Genomic DNA, 17,682 nt, shown 5'->3' with positions numbered 1-17,682 from the left:
TAAACACACAATTAAAACTGTCATTTGGATGATACTATCCACACAATAGGCATGGAATGATGTTCACAATGTTTAATTAACATAAACAGAGGCATGCTCTCGTGATATCATACAAATCAACTCTTATTTATCAATTATACAAAACCCTGTTACAGTGTACAAATCCAGTTTATTTAGCTCAGTTTCTGTTTGCGCTTAAGAGCTCAAAACAGAACACTATTAAAACAATAACAACCCGGTCTAATATGAATTAAATTAATCCACTTTTCTGACTGAGTACAAAGGAAGACAGCAAATCCATTCTCTCCAAACACACTAGTTAATTACTGATGAGTCATTCCAGCCTAAGTCACAGTAAATTGTGGCCATTTTCAGGCCCTGTCATCTCCTGCCACTCTGCCTCAAATAAAACCTTCAAAGAGATGGAAGGAGAGCGGGGCTGCACGGGGAGGCGGATAGAAAAGCCGTTATGTTACGAATATTAACGGAGAAAAAGTAGTCCCCTGAGGACGGTTCGTTAGGTTCAGGACAGGGAGCAGGCTTGTGCTTGCAAAACTAAGTCACCCGCGTTAAAGCGGAGGAAGACCCGTGATTGGCTAAGGCCTCTAGGAGGACAGAACCTTTATCCAATCACCAGACAAGACATTTACATACAGAACACAAGTACATAATACTGCACTCAGAAAAAGACACAGAACACTCACACACGTGCACGCACACACACACAGAAATGCATGCACACACAGGCATGGACACACACATACACAGCTTCTGTCAGTAAGGCAAGTGGGGAGGAATCCCCCTCATCATCATCAATATTGCTCCCTCTACAACAGGAGGTATAAGTGTGTGTGTGTGTGAGAGAGAGAGAGAGAGAGAGAGAGAGAGAGAGAGAGAGAGAGAGTGTGTGTGGGGGCTGGGGGGATACCCCAGCAATCTTCTAATAGCTTTGCCATGACAACCATTGTCAAGTTCTGGCAAACACCACTATTGCAGTCACTGCGGTGATGGAGCTTCATCGCCGTGCCAACAGTCCCGGGCCCAGCCCTGTGATCAGGTGACCTCTACGGAGCGCTGGGGGGAGGGGGCATGGCCAGACAGGGGGGGGTGTAGACCTTCACAGTCTCATCCCAGGAACAGTCCACCACCTGAGAACACACCACATTTCAGTTACCCCACACACGCGCCATCACACACACTCCCTCACGTTCTCTCAGGTTCCAAAAGGGTTTCCACACACAGATACACACCCGCACACGCCTGCTCGCTGACACTCAGAATACACAAAAACAGACTTGAACTCACATGTAAACACACACACACACAAGCCTTCCCTTTCTTAAGTAGCCCTTTAAGGGATGCAATAACAGTTGCCATAGAAGTTGAATTAGGATTCATCAAAGTTTTGTTCTTATTGTGTTCAACATGGTACAGTCTGCTAGTTAAAACAAACAATACCCCTGCAATTTAATCCTGCTTTTGAAGCACCTTCAAAGACAGTGGAAATGGGCATTTCTAGGCAGACTATACTGGAGATACTTGAGAACACAAGGGGGTTGTGTGATCACCTAAAGCTTTCTAACCAAGATCACGGACTGACTCTGGCCACACGCTTTCATCTACCGCTCTAGAACACACACACGCACACACACTCACAGACAAAAGCTGTTTGTGTAACAGTCAAATGTTCCTTTTAGTTTAACCCAATATTAACCTCTCCTCCTCTCCAAACTTCTGTGTGTATGTCTGTGTGAGAGAGTGTGTATATGTGTGTGTGTGTGTGCGTGAGTTCATTATACCAGAGTGAAGACTGACGCGGTTGCCAAGTAGCTAGCCAATGACTCATCCATTGAGGGAAGAAATACCCTCCATTAATTACTTTAATGCAAACATAGAGAGGAAACACAGGGCAACACTGCAGCAGAGTGAGGAGAGGAGAGGAGGAAGAGAGGAGGGGAGGTACCATCTAGACACTAATGGCCCCTCCCCTCCCTACTCCATGGTAGGTACCACCTAGTCCAGCTGTCACCCTACCCAGGTGATGGATGACCTACTGCCAGGCAGCCACACAGGCAGACAGGTTGTAATTACAGGACTGCTTAAGGGAGGGGGGGGGGGGGGTGTCTTTAAGACGAGCGACGAGGCTTCCTGCTGAGAGGGGGATGTGGAGTATGCGTGTGTGTGTGTGAGGGGGGTCAGCTGCTCAGACCACTGCACTACCTGGACAGGTGATCCATCAGGTATAGAGAGAGGGGGAGGGGAGGAGATGGGAGGGGGGGAAGACAGGAGTATGGGGCTGGAGCAGGAGCAGGAGGCCAGAGCAGAGCAGAGGAAAGAATAGAAGAGCAGAGCTGAGAAGAGCAGAATATAGCAGAGCAAAGAAGAGTACACACAAGAGTAGAGCAGAGAATAGAAGAGTAGAGCAGACATGGTGTACACAGTTACTACCCCTAACTCAGTCACCATATAGTGATGAGGGGTAGATGACTAGCACACTGGTAGCTAGTTATAGACAGCAATTAGCCAGTCTAGGGTGCTTAAAGGTGTGTGTGTGTGTGTGTGTGATTGACAGCTCCTTGCCCGTGTTGTTCTTCCATCATGCTGAGTGGCTGTGTCAGTGCTATGTACTCTCCAGGGAACACTGTGTGTGTGTGTGTGACAGAGAGTGAGAGACAGTGAATGAGAGAAAGAGCGTGAGAGAAAGTGTGTGAGAGAGCGAGCCTATGGTTCTATGTGTGTGTGTGTTTGTGTGTGTGTGTGGGAGAGAGAGAGTATGGTTCCTGTGTATGAGTGTTAAAGCAGTGAGACAGAAGTCCAACGTATGTGAACACTGTGTGACAAGCTTTGACCAGGAAATTAAAAGCTGCCAATTAGAGTGAGTGATACTGCCACGTCATCCTGGATATGACCACACACACAACAGACCAGATTCAAACCAATCAGGCTGAGCCCTCATGAACTGGACAGGCCATGTGTAAACATGCATCACTACCACAGATTAACCCCAACCACAGATAATACCCTCATGAATGGGACCGTGTGTACATGCACGTGTGTCTGTCCGGAGGGGAAAGCCAGAGTGACATATCCAATTCCTGCTAAACACACACGCAAGTGCAAACACACACTTGTTCTTCTTGCTCGCTCTCTCGCTCTCTCTCCCACACACACCTGTCCCCCCCCCCCCCCCCCAGTCCTCCAGCTCCATCCTCTCTGAGGAGTTCCTGTCCAGGTAACAGGACTGCAGGCACACAGTGATGGATGGTCATGGACTGCACAGAGGAGTGTGTGTGTGTGTGAGTATATACTATATGTGTGTGTTACCTGGTCGGGGATGTGCAAGTTGAAGTCCAGCCCACAGACAAATTCTGAGTGATGCTCCAGGGTCTCCAGAAGGGGGTTAGGTCTGGAGTGGTCCCATAACCTGGCAACACATGCACCAATGCTGGCCAATCAGACAGAGCTCTTAACAACATAAACTCTGACACAGCCTTATCAGAGACACTGGGTTTGAACATAGCAGCCTATACTCTGGTATGGTAGAGCAGAGAGTGAATAGAGAAAGAGAGAGAAAGAGAGAGAGACTGAAGTCCAGGTCAAGACAATCAAGCTAATTGAACGTTGTCGTTTCTCAACTCGAGTGACAGCCGAATGGGGGCCAAAGTCCTGACACAGCTCTCTGCCCCCCCCATCCCCTCCTAGCCTTGTCTAGCCCAGTCAAATTCTGCCTATAACAACCTAACCTTGACTAACAGAGTCTAACAGAGCCTAGCCTAGACAATCCTAGTCTAACCCTATCTAGCCCGGTCCAACCACCCCAGCCTGGTTAAACCCACCCCAGCCCAGTCTAACCCTGCCTAACACCACAGAAGTCATTTCACCACTACACTCATTCACCCACTCTGCAAATGGAATGACATCACTCCTCCTTAAATAGTCCCCAGACTCCAGCACCATTAGACAATGCTGCTCGCTCACAACTGCACTTGAATCTGTGTGAGTGGGGATTTCAACTGTGCTGATGAAGAACACTGCAACTGCAGAGCAGCATCAGTACTAAAATAGAGCTAGCCTTTAGAACTGCAGTAGGACTACAGTAGTTAACACTGTACCAGTTGGTCCACATCATTTTAATCCCTAGTAAACCCCACAAGCATGGTTTATCTCGATTGGTTTTTAATAATAATAATAAAACTCAAAAAATTGATGTACCACCTTTTCACAACCAAGGATGACTTACAGAGGAATGAAACAAAAAGGATGTATGCACACACACATAAACACACACATAAACGCACACATAAATCTGACCAGTAGACAAAGGGAAAGGGGACTGGAGGGATGGAGACAAACATGCTGTGATCAGATGCAACCTCGTCTGTGCTTCTGTAGAATAACTGAGATTTACACAGGTGACCACTTTTTTCACGCAAGTAGGTGGGTTTTGTCTTTGTGCACGGTATGCATGTGTGTGTGTATGTGTGTGTGTGTGTGAGAGAGAGAGAGAGAGAGAGAGAGAGAGAGAGAGAGAGAGTGGAAGAGAGGCAGCTCTAATGAAATACAGCACAGTAATCTGCTTGGAGTAACTCAGCCACTCACGACTCAGATCAATAAAACATAACATGGCACTGAGCCAGAACTCAACAGCTACACACGTCCAGCCTCTCTCCCACCTTCCCCCTGTCGCTCTATCCCTCTCTCTCTCTCTCTCTCCCACCCACCCACCCACTCAACCACCCACCCTCTCTCCCTCTATTCTTCCTCCCTCCTTAATTCCAAACTCCCTCCCTCCATCTGCCTTTAATATTATTCTGGAACCCAGATGATGATCTCCATGGAAAGTTAATGTCTATATCACAGATGAACACACTCATAAAGCGGATGCAATCTAGCCTTAAATTACAGGCTTTATGACCCTGGAGCTCCAAGCCGTCTCCCGGGTTCCCTATCGTCGGAACATCTCCGTGTTGGAGCCCCTGCTGCCTGGCTGTGCCTGCTGCTGAAGCCCCTCCCCCCTCAGCACGCCTACACCCACACCAGTCACAGCCTGCAGGATGCTACATATCATCATCACCATGGTTCCACAGCTGTTAGGCTCACCTGACAGTGAAGTCATAGGAACAGGAGGCCAGCTTTGTCTGACTGTACGGTGAAAACTGGAGAGAGAGAGAGAGAGTTTAGGGACATAGGGGAGAGAGAGCACACACTGTGATTTCACTGTGAGTGGATGATATCTGCTTGTTCTGCTGCTGTTCAGAACACCTGATGCAGTTCAGCTGAGTGGAGAGCAGGGCTGGGTTATTACCATGCCTAGAAGTATTCCCCATGAACAGAACAGCGGGCACAGGAGACAGCGGAGACAGAGAGAGATACGAGGATCAGGGGACACCAGCTAATAAACGTAATCTGTTGGACCTGTGGGGCCTTTGATTTGGCTTAATAAAACGCTGTCTCATCTCTGCTCTCATCTCACTCTGCATTAACCAGTCAGCCTCTGCCAAGAACTGCTAATAGCTCCTCTCTCTTTCGTTATCTCCCTCCTTCTTTCTCATCCTTTCTCATTATCTTCTTCTTTCTCCCTCTTTCTTCCTCCAATGGATCTCCCCATCTTTTTCCCTTCTTTATAACAGTCTGTTTTAATCTCTCTTTTTGTCTCCCTACTCTCCTACTATCTCACCCTCCTCCTCTCATTCCCTCTTTCAGCTTGGTAAATCCATACCGGTTGGCAGGTTTGTCCAGATAGTGACAAGTTCAGAATGAGGTGTCTGAAAGCCCTGCTGGATCGATTAGTGCTGCCTGCTGAAACGCTGCTCTGGGATCAGCTGCCACGGCCTGAGAGAGAGGTCAGCACACTGGCCGTTGCTCCTTGCTGTGTGTGTTTTGGGGATTTGTGTGTTTTTCGGGAGTTCATCCAGTATCATGTGACACCAGACACCCATTGTGCAGTGCGGTGTATGTCTGTGTGGAATGAAGTCAGTTCTGTTTAATCTGAGTAATTGGGGCCAGTTTAGCCGAGCGCACGGCTGGCCGGCGTTCCCTCAAACTCCATTAAACACATCTGTGAGAGAAAATCTATAGCTGTCACCAAACACACACAGACAGACACCCACACACACCCACCCACCCACCCACATCGCTTGTGAGTAGAGCCAGACCACAGATGTCTGACTTGTTAACTCCATTTAGCTCTGCTCTTTGATCATGTCAAGTGCAGATACCCAGTTAGCCCTGGCTATCAGTGAGAGCTCCTGTGTGTGTGTGCACTGCAGACTGGGCTGTTTCCTGCCTCGTCTCCAACAGATTCTCAAAGCTCACAAACTGAGAGTATCAGTGCATGTGTGTGTGTGTGTACCTTGACTCTGCGTACAGCGTAGGAGTGTCCCAGAAGCTGAGACAGGGGCTTCCTAACGTTCCGAAGGTCCCACACACACAGAGAACAGTCCACCGCTCCGGTCACCAGCACATTCTGGAACAGACACACACACATATATATATACACACAAACACACACAGATCCACACACGCACACAGGGTTAACACACACATTCACAGTAACACACCCAAGACTCAAGGAACTTATATATTTAATCTGTAGGACACAGGGACAGCATAGGGGTGGTACCTGGTCATATTTGCACCAATCACAGCTCAGGATCTCAGCATTGTGGGCAGATATGGCCAATCGGCATGCGCCGGATTTCACGTCCCAAACCCTCAGGGTGCCGTCACCTGCAGACATGGTCACAGGGTGACAGGGATGGCACAGGGCCTACTTCCTGTGCTTGTCTCCCCATTCCCTCATAGACAGCTCTGGAGATCCCGAACCAGAGATTGAGAGAGGATCAGGAGAGGTGGAGGAGAGACATGGAGAGAGAACAGGAGACATGGAGAGAGGAGCAATGAGAGGAGCAGAGAGAGGAGCAGGCCTGGGGCTGGGTTTGAACTCCTGCAGTGTCCTAGTCACACATCACAGCTCCTCGCTCGGACAGACCTCTCCATGCTCTCCAACTGCCTGTGTGTGTGTGTGTGTGTGTGTGTACACGTGTGTGTACATGTGTGTGGGTGTGTGTACGCGTGTGTGTGTATCCACCTCAATGCTGTCTGGCTCCATCTAACACAGGAGCCCTGGAGCATGACGCTCATTTCAGGGGCCACTTAACCTCTTCCTCCTCCTCAGTATTGTGTGTGTGTGTTTGAAAGGAGAGGGGAAGCATACGTGTGGGTGTATTCCTGGAACAGCAGAGACTGGAAGAGGGCACAGTATGTGTGTATGCATGTGAATGCGTGTGTGAGAAGGAGAGGGGGGGAGACGGGGAAAAGAGGGAGAGAGAAAGGGGGGAGAGAGAGGGAGTGGGCTCTCGGAACAGAGAAGGCCAGCCATGTGACTGCGACAATCCCACCACGTCAGCCAGAGCTACCCCAGGTTTGCTATAGGATACCCCCCCTCTCTCCTCCTCCTCCCCTCCGCTCTCTATCACGCTCTCTCCTTCTCCATCTTACTCTCTTCCATCCTTCTCTCTCTCTCTCTTCTCCAACTGCATGGTATCCCTCCAAATCCTTTTTTGTGTGTGTGTGTGAGTGGGTATTCGTGTGTGTGTGTGTTGTAACTGTTCCCTTTCCTCTGCAGTGGAGAGTCACCTCAGCCAACGTTCAGGGTCTATTACACATGTCAATGGAAACCTGCAACATCAGCGTAACACACACACACACTTTCTCTCTCTGCCAAGTTAAAACCACCGTACTAAGGACAGTGTGTGTGTAAGCATAAAGCAGTATTTTTCCAAGCAGCCAAGTGTATATGGGAGTGTGAAACCTACTCATGTACATCATGTTCCATATAGTGGAGATGAAGGGTGGAACCTCCTCAGGCAGATATGAAGGATGCATGTAAATCTGTCAGGAAGGGGTGAGAGAGGGCCTGTGTTTCTGACTAACTGCTGTGATGGAGTTTTAGTTGAGCAATCTTTTTTTTCCCCGTTATCATAACCAGGATAGTTTCCGCCTGGACTCCAATCCTCTGTGCCTCCTTCCTTTATCTCTCCTTTCATATCTCCAATCTTCATCCCTACAACTCCAGATAGTTTAACCCTCCTTTCATCACTCTCTCCATCCTTCATCCCTCCTTCTGTCCATTTCTCCATCCATCCATCCTTCCGTCCATCCATCCGTCACCCCCTTCGTCTCCACGTCATTCATCCCTCCTTCCATCCATTCATTTCTTCATCCTTCCATTTCTCCATCTCCACATCATTCATCCCTCCTTCCCTCAACCCTTTATCCCTCCATCCATCCATTTCTCCATCCCTCTTTCCTTCCTTCCATCTCTCCATCCTTCATCTCTCTTTCCCTCGACAGAGTTCTAATCCCATTATGCTTCAGAATGGACTCAGGCTGAGGAGAAAACCCTCTGGCAATTATGAAAGAAAATTACCATGAGGAGGACGGGGGGAGCAGGATAGGGGAGGAGTAGGTCGAGGCATATGATGATGGAGGGTGGAGGAAGAGGAGGGAGGGTGGAGAGAGGGTGGGGTCTGGGGAAGAGGAGGGAGGGATGAAACTGCTCTAAAGTTTGTACAGAGAAATTGTGAGTCTTTGCCTGTGTGTTGTGTGTACTGTATGTGTGTGTTGTGTTGTGTGTGTGTGTATGTGCCAATACTGAGAGTGTGACCTAGATGCTGGGGCGGAGCAGAGCCCTGATTGGTTTAGCTGCCATAGGCGCCCGTGATATGGTTAATTGGTTGGATCTAAGACGAAGATATTCTCACACACACACACACACAATCCTTGTGAGGGGGTGGGGGTTGTCTCTGGTACTCATCTTTGAGAAAGGGTGAGGGTGAAATGGGTATGGGAGTAGAGGCGATGGGTGAGGTTGTGGGAGACCCCGATAAGAAGGTTTAATCATGAACTGAACAACACCCCTCCTCACAGATCCAACCTCTCCCACCCACCCACCCACACCCACCCACACACACACACACACACACACACCCTATCTGTCAGTTCTTCAAAGACACTCCTCATCCTGAAGATCCATGCCACTTCCAGAAAGCAACATTTCAACATTCCAACACTCACCATCCGACTAGCCTTCAGGCCCAAGCTGCACCTATGACCAGGCCACATTTTCTGCGGTTATTCAGACTGAAAATCTCAGGAAATCTGAGGAACTCCGCTAGCCTTCCTGTTCTTATGTCGGAGCGACCGAAGATGTTCCACAACAGTTTGACGCCGAATATGGTCGATTGAACGTTGACACTTTGATGTTTTTTTTGGATCCATCCTCATAAAGATCGCCTGTCTCCTCCCTGGCCCTGTCTCTTGCTGTAATTTTGATCGATAAATGTTTCTTTTTCAATTCTTTGCATTTTTGGCTAACAGTTTAATAATAGAGAAGTAATATGAGTTGAGAAGTTTATTTACATTTTGCCTCAGACCAATACGTTCTATTTGAAAATCTGCGGGTTTTCGTCTGAATTTTGCGCCCACGTATTACGTTTGGGCCTGCCCATGACACACACACATACATACATAACCCTTCTAGAGTACAATCTGACTTAATACTCTAGCAGGTCTCTGACAGCATCCACTGCTAAGCAAAGGGCAGCAGGCGTACTCCCTGAGGGTCTGCTGCTGTCCCTGCTAAGCAGAGGGCAGCAGGCGTACTCCCTGAGGGTCTGCTGCTGTCCCTGCTAAGCAGAGGGCAGCAGGCGTACTCCCTGAGGGTCTGCTGCTGTCCCTGCTAAGCAGAGGGCAGCAGGCGTACTCCCTGAGGGTCTGCTGCTGTCCCTGCTAAGCAGAGGGCAGCAGGCGTACTCCCTGAGGGTCTGCTGCTGTCCCTGCTAAGCAGAGGGCAGCAGGCGTACTCCCTGAGGGTCTGCTGCTGTCCCTGCTAAGCAGAGGGCAGCAGGCGTACTCCCTGAGGATCTGCTGCTGTCCCTGCTAAGCAGAGGGCAGCAGGCGTACTCCCTGAGGGTCTGCTGCTGTCCCTGCTAAGCAGAGGGCAGCAGGCGTACTCCCTGAGGGTCTGCTGCTGTCCCTGCTAAGCAGAGGGCAGCAGGCGTACTCCCTGAGGGTCTGCTGCTGTCCCTGCTCAAGCTGCTCTTCTGTTTCAACACAGCTGCTCTTGCATCGTCCATGTGCATCGTCCCTCCCTGCTCATCCCTCGGCTGAAGTTTCAGACCACAGTTGAGATACAGGTCATTCCTGACCCCTCCTACACCACCACTCCCAGCGTACAGAAGCAGACACGATGGGGCCATTTGCTTGTGAGTGTGTGTCCATCTGTGTGTGTGTGTGTATATGAGTGTATAATTCTGTGGTATCATGACATCAGCAGCATCCCCCCTGGCTGTTAGCACCAGGTTCAGCAGCATGGAGGTGTGATCATATGCTGTGTGTGTGTGTGTGGGTGTGTGTGTGTGCGTGAGACAGCGCACTCTGGTCCCATGACTTATCATTATGTTCCAGTAGAGTTTTGTAAGATAATAGTGATATTCTGTGGTACTATGGTTCAGGCTGGGGCTGGTACTAGGTCTAGGGATATTAATGTTACTGGTGCAGGTACTGGGTTTGGAGCGAGGAAGGGTGAACTGTGTCAGAGGGCTGCAGGCTGCAGGCACAGTGTGGAGCAGGACAGACTGATAGGATCTCTACTGCCGGGGATAATGGACCTGCTCTGCTTAATGACCACCTGTTAAGATGGAGTGTATCAGTTTGAGAGTGTGTGTGTGTGTGTGTGTGTGTGAGAGAGAGAGATACTCACCTGCACCAACTTCTATGTTGATTGTCCACTCAGGCTAAACTAATCATACTGATCTATAAACTCATCAAACAGACTTCCTGTGCGATCAGGAAGTCTGATAAAAGAGGTGAATTGCTTAACCTCTCCTCCTCCTACGTCTCCCCTCCGCCTCTCCTCCTGCCCCCACGTATTCTTTCAGACACAGAGGCAGCAGAGAGATTCCACACACTAACCTGCTTAAGCAGCAGCTAAACAAAGAGGCAGGTTGGCAGCTAGTTGGTCTGATTAGACAAGCCTCCTGCTCCGGCAGAGGGGGGCTGCAGAGGCTGCAATGCCACCATGTGGCGGAGGGAGGTACATCAGGGTCCCCGATACAAGCTCACCTGAGGCTGAAGCAAAGCATGCTGGGATGTGGGGGGACCAGATGGTGCTGTAGATGACCCCCTCGTGACCCTGGAAAGTACACAGGGATTGGCTACGGCTTGGGTCCCACTGTCAGAAAAGAATACAGATTAGAAGGACAGACACAAGCAGGCAGACAGAGAGTGACACACAGACAGGCATACAGACAGAAATAGAGACATACAGACAGAAAGAGAGACAGACAGACCATTATTTTACTCACCACCTTAGCAGTGCGGTCCCAGGACCCAGAAACAACCAAGTTCTCATCTCGGGTCTGGCTCCAGTCGACAGAATACACCTAGGGGAACACAGGTTAAAACATGTTAGAGAAAGTTAGGGTGGGCTTGGTGGCGTGTGTGCTTGGCTGCCTGCCTGCCTGCATCTGTGTGGTACCTCTTGAGTGTGTTCCTTCAGAACCTGCAGAAGTCCAGCTTGATTGCCTAAGTCCCATAGCTGCAGGGAGCCATCTCCTCCCCCGGTCACCAGAACATGTTCGTTTCTCTCACTCCACGACACGTCAAACAGACCGTCCGTCCACTCCAAACTTGGGGAGAAGGGGGACAGAGAGATACAAAAAGACAAAGAGGGTTTTGAGAGTGAGAAGGGCTTGTTAACTCCTGCTGTGCCTGGCATCCTTCATTCCACCGCTCCCTGTTCTTCCCTGCTTCTCTTCCAGTGGTAAACCAAGCTCTGTCTGAAGTCTGGGTTATGTAACAAGGAGGTCGTCTTGGTCTAATGGTACACTACTGGTCTGAGCTGATGTAGTTGGAGCAATAACAGATCAATAACAGTTCATTACCTTCTGACCAGACCGATGGCTGTGTCCGACTGCTCCAGCACCAGCAGTGTCCCCCCACCTGCATAAACACACACACGCACACTACATGAGTAGGACTACACTCTCATCTATGTTGGGTCACCATGGGTCGTATCACAACGCCCCCAACTAAGCTCGAAGATACGTTAGCCACCTGCTATTCCGTAGTGCTGGGACGTTGCACAGGCCAAGCGTGTGGGCAGGAACGGTGAGATCTCCACTGCGTAACCATGTCGGGCAGGGTAACGGAACGTTTTCATATTCTTCTCACCCCTGTGCTAGACAGCTGGGAGTACACTGTCACACAGAACTTTACCAGTAGATCAATTTTGAATAGCGGTACGTCTCCTCGAGGCTCGACTAACAGTTTTCCGGGTGAAAGTTGCAGCTTTCTAAAGCCAATAACTACGCCCATCCCAATATAATAGTCTGAAATGGAGGAGAGGGTATGCAGTGTGTAAAATGCTAATAGGCTACTAAGTTTTTCGACATAGTCAACAGTTTTTTGTCTGCCAGTTTCCACACACTTCCGTGTTTTGGTTGTCTGACAGGTCACCCGATCGTCACTGCTATGCGACGAGCATCAACTGAACTACAGCAGCCATGCTAACTTCAAACACCAGGTGGCGCTAATTCCTCTAAAACGCGGGTGCTCAAGGTTCTAAATGCGACTGCGACTTTGATGCAGGGTTCGGAAAGTCTATTAGCTTTGGTGGAAGAAACAACCACTCGTGTTTTTGCACTTTACTGTGAAACAATATCAAATTATTTTAAGATCAGATGTAGGCCTAAGCTACAGGTGCCTATTTCGGCAGCCGACCGATGTTTATGTCTTTTATTTGTTTAAAAGTTAAATTTCTATTCATGCAATTATATCGTTTTGTTTTGTAATAGGAGGGCTGGAGGGATCGATCCCTCCAGCCCTCCTATTATAAAACAGTACGCTATGTTCAATGACTATATATCATTGGACATAGCCTACTGTCAAATCTGTAGCAAAACCCCTTACAATTAAAATGTATTGGTTCATAGATCCTTCAATAATTGTGGCTATTGTTTTAGAGTAGCCTAGGCCTAGTAGGCCTAGTCTAGAAGCATTCAAAGCGAATGAAAGTTGTTCTGATATTTACACAAATTCGACAGAGCGTAATAAAACTGTTCTGGCTGTTTTTAATAAAGTAGCCTAGGTAATGGCATTGCCATGATGGCATGTTGAATTGAAAACATCAAATTCCTATCCGTATATTTCATAATTCATCCTTCAAGGTGCAAATAAACGAATTTAGCCATTAGCCCGTGGAGCCTCCCGCCGCCTGACAGTTGGGCCCTAATGATGGTTCTGCAGGTCATGCGCGCGCCAGATTTATGACGGTCACTTCAAAGCGGCTGGTGTGGCGTGAGAACGGGCCTCGGTAGGAGCAGATAACTCCTGGATTTATGGTCGGTGGCCGTTCCCATGCTTGTCGCCGAGCCAGCAGTCGCTGTTTGTCCTAATCCCCATTCACTTGGAAATTCTGATACTTTCTTCTCTTAAGAATTTAATGCTTTGACAGTGATTTACCGATGTAAATCTCTCTACCAGACCTGGGATAAAAGACACGGATTAGCCGCGTAAAGAGCCCCGTCCTGAGGAGGTGTGACCGGGTTGTTTTGCTTTTATATGCTGTTCAAAACAGCAGTTAGTCAGGGGCGTTCATACTGATGACAATGGTGTTGAAACGATTATTTCGAAAAGGGAAAGAACAACGGAAACAAATGTGAACAGACTCCTTACAGAGTCACTGTGTAAAGATTGACGTGCCACCACCATGGAATGCCAGTCTTCTTAAACGTCTTGGCGCCACCATCTGAAAATAAAACTTTTACAAAACATGTTTTTCTCCATTTCAAGGTGATAGTGAAATTGAAGGGATTTTGTTTTCGTTAACATTTGTGTGTATAGTGAAATTGAAGGGATGTTGTTTTGGTAAACATTTGTGTGTGACAGATTGATGAGGAATTGTGCAATTATAATTACAATGTGGGTAGGCTATATTTCTTTTATACATCTTATGAACAATACATCAGAGTAGAGAGGTCTATTTCTCTCCATGAGAACAGATTGAACATTTAGCCTACTTTGTGGTTTTCCATTTCTGCCCTGTGAAAAAGGCAGTCCTTTTTAATAAAACATCTTAGCATTGGCACACAGTGGGCCCATTGTGGTCAGACAGAGAAAGAGAAAGAGAATACATTCTGTATGGGACAGATATTCAAAAACAGTTTTAATCAGTGACATCTGTGTAGCAGTTTGGGTTTTTTGCATAGAAAATAGTTACATCTCTGAACAAAATAAAAGCCACACCAGTAACATGGACTGTAGCTCTCAAAACACGGGGTGTTTCAGTCTGTAGGGTGAGGTGCACCTTCAGAAACATATTTACAAACGCAAGTTAGTAGTTTGTGGATTAGAAAAACACGTTGAATGCTTGATTATCAGTAAAATATATCTGGACCTTCCTTAGAACGTTTGATCGGCTGATTGATTGATGATCAATTATTAGTAAGTCAGCTGTGTGCAGGTTAACATGGTTTAAAGACAAACAAAACAAACTCAAAAAAACTATCTGTGTTATTCAGTGCCTCAATAAAGATCAAATTGGATTATGAATCTCAGAGTGGTGAGAGAGACCTGGTGTGGAGTCTCTGAGAAGAGAGACCTACTGTTACGCTCACAGCCAGCCGGTCATTAAGATACTGTAGCAGGGCTGGTCAGATGCTGAGAGTGGAGAGAGTGGGAGCTCCAACGTCCCAGAGTCTCTCCTCAAGTCTCTCCACCAGTTTCTCCTTCAGTCTCTCTCTCAGTCTCTCCCACAGTCTACAGTCTCTCCATCAGTCTCTCAGTTTCTCCCCCAAAGTCTCTCCATCTGTTCCTCCCGACCAGTCCACCAGGCTCTCCTTTAGATCAGATCAAACTATTTTATCCTTAGACCGTATCTACACCAGCAGTCTTTTAGGTCGCTGCACCAATCAGAAGCTCCAAAGGTTCTTGTTATACCAATCAGAAGCTAGAGGCTGGTCCTTTGTTAGACCAGTAAGAGGCTCTGAAGGTCCCAGCCAGGTGTGTGACTCAGCCCAGTCAGAAGGCCCCCACCTCTGTGCCCCAAGGTCTGTAGGGCTTCCTGCTTGAGCTGCTCCCCTGGGAGGTGGAGGTGCTAGGGGAGCTGGAGGAAGGGGGGGGGCTGGCGGCCACCATGGCCAGGGATGAGGCACTGATGCTGGGATGGAAGATGGGGAAGCCCCCTGGGAAGGACAAGGGGAATGTCTGGGCTGCAGCAGCAGCAGCTTGGACTGTGGCAGACAGGGAGAGAAGGGAAGTGGAGAGGGCCGGCCCGCAGGGAGCCACACTACCAGTAGAGGGCGCTCTGAGGGAGGAGTCTGTTAGGGAGGAGAAAGTGGCAGTGAGAAGGGCAGAGGAGGAGGACGAGGAGCTGCGATGGTGCGGTCCCTCTGGCAGCCTGGAAGGGGCAGTGTTGCTGTCTGTGGAGGGCAGGGCAGCCTGGAGGAAAGCCCCGGTGAGGGGAGGGAAGGCTGCAGCCCAGTGTGGGTGGAGGGCGTGGGGGGGGTGGTGAGACAGGGAGGAGCTCATTGCTGCAGACGCCTCTCTCTGGGAGGCGCAGGAGGAGAGGTGTGAGACCAGGCGCAGTCGCAGCGGGTCGCTGCCTTCCAAACCCTCCACGGAGCTCAGGTAGCGTGCCACCTCCGTCACACACTCTCGGAACCCAATACTCAGGAAATCCATAGCCAGGGAGTGGGCGTCGAAGTAGCCTAGACACACACAATCACAGGGAATAGAACATATGGAGTGACAGGCTTTAAAAAGCCCTGGGCCTCTCCTGACCCCCCCTCCATCTGTGGGCCCCCAGTCTCTTGGGCCACACTAGCTGCTGGATGTTTGTATGTTTGTTCTGTCTCCCTTGAGTTGCCGTTTTTACACTCTGCTGAAACCCCAAACAAGCCCCCAGCAGGACTGCCTGTGAGCACTCAGCCCTGCCCCTCCCGCGGGTTAATGAAAGCAAACACAATTCCAGGGTCAAGTGCCCCTTTTGTCCTGCCAGCGCGTTCCCACGAGCTCAATCCCGACATTATCTTTGATTTCCCCTCCTTTTAATCCCGTCAAAGAGAACTGCCCCCTCCCCCAAGTTTCACCTCAAATACTGCCGTTAACTCATCAGGTCCCTTACCTTTCCCGCCAGTGGCCTGCAGCATCTTCAGGTGGTCCACCGTCATCTGTAGTATTTCCGCCTTCTCGAGCTTGGCTGAACCCTTTAACAACACACGGGTTTAGTTAAACATTTCTCAGTAGGCCTACTGTCTAGTGTCCGTTATGAAACCCATCCTATATGTGACAAGAATCTCTGTAGGAATCTGATCAACACGACAAGTCCTTAGTAGGTCACATATTCCAACACACCTGTTTTTCGAACGCAGTTGGAACCAGTCGCCGTAATTCTGTTAAACTGTTGTTTATTCGATCTCTCCGCCTCTTTTCGATAATCTTGGAATGCATGTAGAAGAATAGGCTACTTGTCAATATTAATAAAAGTAACAAGAACAAAATACAAATAAAAACGACTGCTGCTAGGCCTACCAAAAATGAGAAAATATGAAGTAGGCTGATTATTCAAATAATTATAATAATAACGCCTAATTTGTAAACTATTAGTAGGCTATAGTCTATAACCAAAACTTTCATGATAGGCTATTTTTTTTCATAATAAAGCTTTTTTGTTAGTATAATAACGCAAACATAAATCATTTTACGTTAAAAAGACCCTACCCCTCTTCTTTTTTTCCTGGCCATTACTTGGGACGTGGTGGTTGGAGACCCGCACCTGATGAACGAGCCATTACTGCGCCTGCGGGAGGAGAAGATCATTAGGACCAGGTCTGGTCACTTATCATCCCTGACTCTGGGGCTCTTTTACCAATAGGCGAATTTATAAATAGACTATGTTAAAAGAAAAGGTGAACGTTAGAACTTTTTAGAACTCTAATACAACTTTTACACATTGAACAACTGCTAGAGTTCCATTTGATCATTATTCTGCCACTTTATCATATCTGAACATCCTCTAGTTGATACCGTGTAGCCTACATCCAGTCATCAATATTTTTGAAACCTATAGTTAGAAGCCTCTTTATTTTACATCGGCCTATGTAACTTTCCTGTCTCTCTCTTCTCACCCCGAGTAGTTATTCTCACTGCCGACATCGATGGTTTCATCCATGTCACTGTCGGACGTGGTATCCTCACTGGGCCTCTTCATGGTGAACACGCGGTGTCCTCTCCGGAGCTGTGCGTGCGTTCAGGTAGACTCGACTGGTGGGGTGACCGTGCCCTCCCCTCTCTACAGTGTTCCCACGGACCGGCGGAGCCTCGATCACACACTCTGAGCAGCGCACCCGCCCACGTCCCGGGAACACCCACAACAGGAAAAAAAATGCGAGAGCGGCGAGGTTTAGAGGAGAGGGTGCTGTCGCCACGGCGCAGGTCCGTGTGCTCCCTAGATATTCATCTGTCTCCCAGTTTTAGAACTGCATAGAAACAGCCGCCGGCTGCAAGGAGCGTGAGAAACTGTTTACACGGAGCGCGAGCCATGACACAATAACACGGCACGGACGTACAGCCTCTGGTCTGAATGACCGTTTAGAATAAGACTCGGGATTTAACATC

At 48.6% G+C, this 17,682-nt stretch overlaps 2 protein-coding genes across 2 annotated transcripts; both read right to left on the bottom strand.

The window, feature by feature from the left end:
• Positions 1-66: 66 nt before the first annotated feature.
• Positions 67-12,490, bottom strand: pex7 (peroxisomal biogenesis factor 7). The gene is made up of 10 exons (XM_067242299.1): positions 12,121-12,490; positions 11,949-12,006; positions 11,543-11,693; positions 11,370-11,447; positions 11,128-11,236; positions 6,623-6,729; positions 6,353-6,466; positions 5,101-5,156; positions 3,325-3,424; positions 67-1,148 (listed from the first exon to the last, which is right to left on the bottom strand). The coding sequence occupies exons 1-10, from the start codon at positions 12,224-12,226 to the stop codon at positions 1,065-1,067; spliced, it is 963 nt and encodes a 320-aa protein (XP_067098400.1). The 5' UTR covers positions 12,227-12,490; the 3' UTR covers positions 67-1,064.
• A 1,601-nt stretch (positions 12,491-14,091) lies between these two features.
• hey2 (hes-related family bHLH transcription factor with YRPW motif 2) lies at positions 14,092-17,363 on the bottom strand. The gene is made up of 5 exons (XM_067241931.1): positions 17,193-17,363; positions 16,786-16,864; positions 16,420-16,503; positions 16,190-16,271; positions 14,092-15,773 (listed from the first exon to the last, which is right to left on the bottom strand). Exons 1-5 carry the CDS (start codon positions 17,273-17,275, stop codon positions 15,085-15,087), a joined length of 1,017 nt encoding a protein of 338 aa, XP_067098032.1. The 5' UTR covers positions 17,276-17,363; the 3' UTR covers positions 14,092-15,084.
• Positions 17,364-17,682: the final 319 nt, after the last annotated feature.

The sequence above is a fragment of the Osmerus mordax genome, chromosome 8, assembly GCF_038355195.1.
Source record: "Osmerus mordax isolate fOsmMor3 chromosome 8, fOsmMor3.pri, whole genome shotgun sequence".
Lineage (NCBI taxonomy): Eukaryota > Metazoa > Chordata > Actinopteri > Osmeriformes > Osmeridae > Osmerus > Osmerus mordax.
This window is presented reverse-complemented; position numbering and strand designations above follow the sequence as displayed.